Source organism: Antedon bifida, unplaced genomic scaffold (assembly GCF_963402885.1).
Source record: "Antedon bifida unplaced genomic scaffold, ecAntBifi1.1 scaffold_46, whole genome shotgun sequence".
Taxonomy (NCBI): domain Eukaryota; kingdom Metazoa; phylum Echinodermata; class Crinoidea; order Comatulida; family Antedonidae; genus Antedon; species Antedon bifida.
Window position 1 is genome coordinate 25,001 of NW_027616299.1, and position 5,000 is coordinate 30,000.

At 42.4% G+C, this 5,000-nt stretch overlaps 1 protein-coding gene across 1 annotated transcript; it reads right to left on the minus strand.

The window, feature by feature from the left end:
- Window positions 1–1,532: 1,532 nt before the first annotated feature.
- LOC144858503 (uncharacterized) lies at window positions 1,533–2,628 on the minus strand. Its single transcript, XM_078714674.1, has one exon. It carries the CDS (start codon window positions 2,523–2,525, stop codon window positions 1,665–1,667), a length of 861 nt encoding a protein of 286 aa, XP_078570800.1. The 5' UTR covers window positions 2,526–2,628; the 3' UTR covers window positions 1,533–1,664.
- Window positions 2,629–5,000: the final 2,372 nt, after the last annotated feature.

The window sequence follows — 5,000 nt, forward strand, 5'->3', positions numbered from 1 at the left end:
GATAATGCCATTTGTTATCCATGGTTTGTTTTGCTTGCGAAAATTTATTTTTTTTTTTACATATTTTATGTGTTTGTCATAAATGTTCATAAATTTAGTGTGAAAAGAATTATAAGCTTTATCCGGGTCATCTGTAATCGAAATTATTTCTGACCAGTCAGTATTTAGTAATTCAATGCCTAGTGATGAAGTGGTAGTGTCATTGATTACTCTTTTAAATATATATTTTTGATCATTCATTTCATTAGACGGTTTGGATGTATGAGAAATAAAAAATATAGGTAAATGGTCAGTAATGTCACAATACAGTAATCCCGAAAAAATATTTTCATGAAAATTGTTAGAGTAGATATGGTCAATTAACGTAGCAGATGTACGGGTGAGACGGGTGGGTCTGTCTATTATGGGAAATAAATTAGCTGAATATATACAATTTAAAAAATCTGATGTTAGTGAATGGGAACTGAATTTAAGCAAATCAATATTAAAATCTCCACAAGCATAAAAACTTTTTTTTTCTGTGTTGATTACTTCAAATAATAGTGATATGTTTTCATTAAAAGTTTTTATGGATTTTTCTGGTGGTCGGTATATTACTGAGAAAATATAATTTTTTGGTTTTAATTCTATTTCAATACAGATATTTTCAGCTTCATTATTAATTAAAGAACTCAAATCATCTCTCATTCTAAAATTAATATCATCCATAATATAGAGACAGACGCCACCACCTTTCTTATCTACTCTATCACAATGAATTAATGTATAACCAGGAATGTTATATAAAGTATGTACAGTATTTGAACTAAACCAGGTCTCAGTGAAACATAATATATTAAATTTGTGATTAAGAGTTTCAAGATATTCAGTTATTTCAGTAAAGTTTTTTACCAGGCTACGTGAATTAAAATGAATAAAACTAAAATTGTTATTAATATTTTCAATGGAACTATTAAAGTTATCGCTGAGATGATATCTACATGTAGAAGGAATGGATGTATTTACGTCAAAAGGGTTAATACTTAATGCATTTAGATGGTCAAAATCAACAAATTGGTTTACGTGAAATTGTTTTATTTCATGTAAAAACTCATCATCATTGAGTATATGATTAAACGGAAGTAAAGAAATATTACATGACGTACAGTACCATTCTGGATCTATGGAAGAACATTGGGCATGTGCGTACCCATTACATAATGCACATCTGTTTAGATTAATATCGCCACTCATGAGGGCGTTTCTACATACAATACAAATCATATTAATAAGCAATTGTTTTTAGAAAATATAGTGTTTGTTTTGTCTCAAGGGACATAATATATTCATAAAAGTATATTGCCATGCACAACAAGTAATAAATACATATACATATATAATAAAAATAAACGACGAAAATAGAAAAAAATGGTAATATGCCTTTAATATGTAAATTAAAATATTCCAAACTTCTAATGGAGTAAATTTTTAAAAAGTACATTTGTAATCTGCAAGGAAAAGTTAACAAAAAACAATGGTATCAGAGTCTACTCTCGTCTACGTTTAAGCGAATGTGATAAAAAGAAAATATCTTTTAAATTATTATGTGGAGAAAAAGCTACTAAATAAGTGATGTTAGTTATAAAATAATAATAATAACGTTAGGTTTGACTTGACTGCGCTGCCTAAGAGTGGAAACTTCCGTTTATGTACAAGTTGCCATTTCTGAAGGACGGCCTTTTCCCCTCTCTATAAGCTATGGCCATTGTGTCTTTTAGGCTTCGTTTTTTAATTAGGTCCGCTTCACAGAGATCATCGATGACATATATGTTACTGCTTTTTAGTGATGACTTCGACTTGGAGAGAACTTGATGTCGCTGGGGACGATAGATGAACTTGGCGATGATATGCCTGGGCTTGTCGTTAGGTCCTCGCGGCTTACCGGACCGGTGCGCATTTTCTATTTTAACATTAGGAATGCATAACTCATTTTCAATCAGGTCTGTGATTTTCTGGACTGCATTTTCATTGATTTCTTCCGGTAAGCCACCAAACCGCAAATTAAAAGACCTTGAATAGCGTTCAAGCTTGTTCAGTTGATTTTGTACCGATAAGCACTTTGATTTTTCAGCTTCAACAGTAGATGATACGCCTTTAAGCTCTGTAGTGACATTTTTCATTTTGATTTCCATTTCTGATATCGTACTGCTAACAAATTCAATTGATGTTTCTAGTTGAGTTTGTTTGTTTTCAATTTTGTCTATCCTTCCAAGTATGGTATTCTGATTTGTTAGGACCGTGTCCAGCTGGTTACGTATACCAAACAATTCTCTCGCTATTTGTTGAATTTCGCGCCTCAGTGCTTCCGTGCTGGTCGCATCGGCTGCTTCAAGCACAGGGGGCGACTCCGGTGATTGTTGGCCTACGTCTGATGTTTTTTGAATTTCGCGCCTCAGTGCTTCCGTGCTGGGCGCGTCGGCTGCTTCAAGCACCGGGGGCGACTCCTGTGATTTTGCGCCTACGTCTGTTGGCTTTTTTTTCCCCATTTTGAGTGCTTGATTTCTCTATTAAAGTCAGATTCAGTTAGTAAATGCACTTACAGTTTTTTTTACGGTTTATTTGTCCAACGTTGTATTAGTGTAGCATGTATTATTTATATATTTAGACGGAGCAAACTATCCACGTCTGTTCACTCACTTAGCATTGTCACAATTGTCGGCTCTTCCTATCATTGCCAAGCAGAATTGGCCAAGTGTTGGATTGTTCACCCACTAATAGGGAACGTGAGCTGGGTTTAGACCGTCGTGAGACAGGTTAGTTTTACCCTACTGATGAAAGGTCGTGGCTACAGTAATCCTGCTCAGTACGAGAGGAACCGCAGATTCAGACCGTTGGTTCACGCGCTTGGTTGAGAAGCCAGTGGTGCGATGCTACCATCTGAGGGATTACGGCTGAACGCCTCTAAGTCGGAATCCCGCCTGGTGTGCGACGATACGTTCGGTGCCTTGCACGCGGGAGGCCCAGAATAGAACAGGGAAGGGCCGAATCCCCCGAATCCTGCCCGTGCATGCAAATTGCACGGTAGCTTGGAGGAATCCATCCTCTGCGAGAAAGGCGCAAAATCACTTGCAGACGACTTGGGTATGGATCGAGGTGTCGTGACTAGCAGAGCAGCCGTTTCGCTGCGATCTACTGAAACTAAACCTTACATGATCCGCGAGATTTGTCCGCACAAGACGGGCAAACCGGCGGTGGGTGGTGGCGTCGAGCATCACAGAGATGCCTCGAAACATTACTTGCAGTATAATAAACGTTGTTTATGACGACGCGTAAATCTGATACCATATTAACCATATTAACCATATTAACCATATTAACCATATTAACCATATTAACCATATTAACCATATTAAAGATTTTCGATTCATACGCGCTGCATCCTTGGCCTTTTCTGGTTCATTTCTATTATTTGTTAGAAATAAGGTTCTCTTTTTTTTTTTTTGAAAAAAAAAAAATGTATATTATATGTATCATAATTATAACTCTTATAGGCCTAGGCACGCAGGGGCTAGGCTAGGCAATGCAAGGCCCGGTGCGGCCAGGCCCGACTCGACTCGACCCGGCTAGGTTCGCACCGGCTAGGCTCGCACCGGCCGGGCCCGCCTAGGCACGCACCGGCCTAGAGAGGCTAGGCTAGGCTAGGCTAGGCTAGGCTAGGCTGGGCTGGGCTGGGCTGGTCTGGTCTGGGCTAGGCTGGGCTGGGCTGGGCTAGGCTGGGCTAGGCTAGGCTAGGCTAGGCTAGGCTAGGCTAGGCTAGGCTAGGCTAGGCTAGGCTAGGCTAGGCTAGGCTAGGCTAGGCTAGGCTAGGCTAGGCTAGGCTAGGCTAGGCTAGGCTAGGCTAGGCTAAGCTAAGCTTACCATATTAACCATATTAACCATATTAACCATATTAAAGATTTCGATTTTCGATTCATACGCGCTGCATCCTTGGCCTTTTCTGGTTCATTTCTATTATTTGTTAGAAATAAGGTTCTCTTTTTTTTTTTGGAAAAAAAAAAAATGTATATTATGTGTATCATAATTATAACTCTTATAGGCCTAGGCACGCAGGGGCTAGGCTAGGCAATGCAAGGCCCGGTGCGGCCAGGCCCGACTCGACCCGGCTAGGTTCGCACCGGCTAGGCTCGCACCGGCTGGGCCCGCCTAGGCACGCACCGGACTAGAGAGGCTAGGCTAGGCTAGGCTAGGCTAGGCTAGGCTAGGCTAGGCTAGGCTAGGCTAGGCTAGGCTAGGCTAGGCTAGGCTAGGCTAGGCTAGGCTAGGCTAGGCTAGGCTAGGCTAGGCTAGGCTAGGCTAGGCTAGGCTCGGATCGGCCCGACCCGGCCCGGCCCGGCCCGGCCCGGCTAGGCTAGGCTAGGCTACGCTAGGCTAGGCTAGGCTGGGCTGGGCTGGGCTGGGCTGGGCTGGGCTGGGCTGGGCTGGGCTGGGCTAAGCTTGGCTAGGCTAGGCTAGGCTAGGCTAGGCTAGGCTAGGCTAGGCTAGGCTAGGCTAGGCTAGGCTAGGCTAGGCTAGGCTCGCACCGGCCGCGCGAGATTTTTTTTTTTTTAATTTGATACGCACACGCGCACATCTATTTTGAAGCTTCTCTACGCTGCCGGTTAGCCTGTGATGTGATGTGTAGTTTGATGATGGTTTTTTTTTTTATTCCCATTTTTTCCGGCCTCCGTTACTAACCGATATAGTCTGACCGTCGTAGGTATATATATGGGGGGACTAGTGAGCGTCGACATACAGCAGCATAGCATTCGATGCGATGCATGTTGTACTTGCTCCCTTGGCCGACCCGATGAACGCCCGATCGCGTTCGACGGTGGTTAGGCCGCCTGTGCTCTTGCCAGTGCACCGGTAAAGGCTCGGTGAGTGACGCCGCTCAGACCCTGCGAGGCGGGCGCGATAACTTGTCTGCGCTCGCTCGCCGGTCGTTCGCGAGCGTCCGTTTTTGAAAAAACCGACGTGATTTG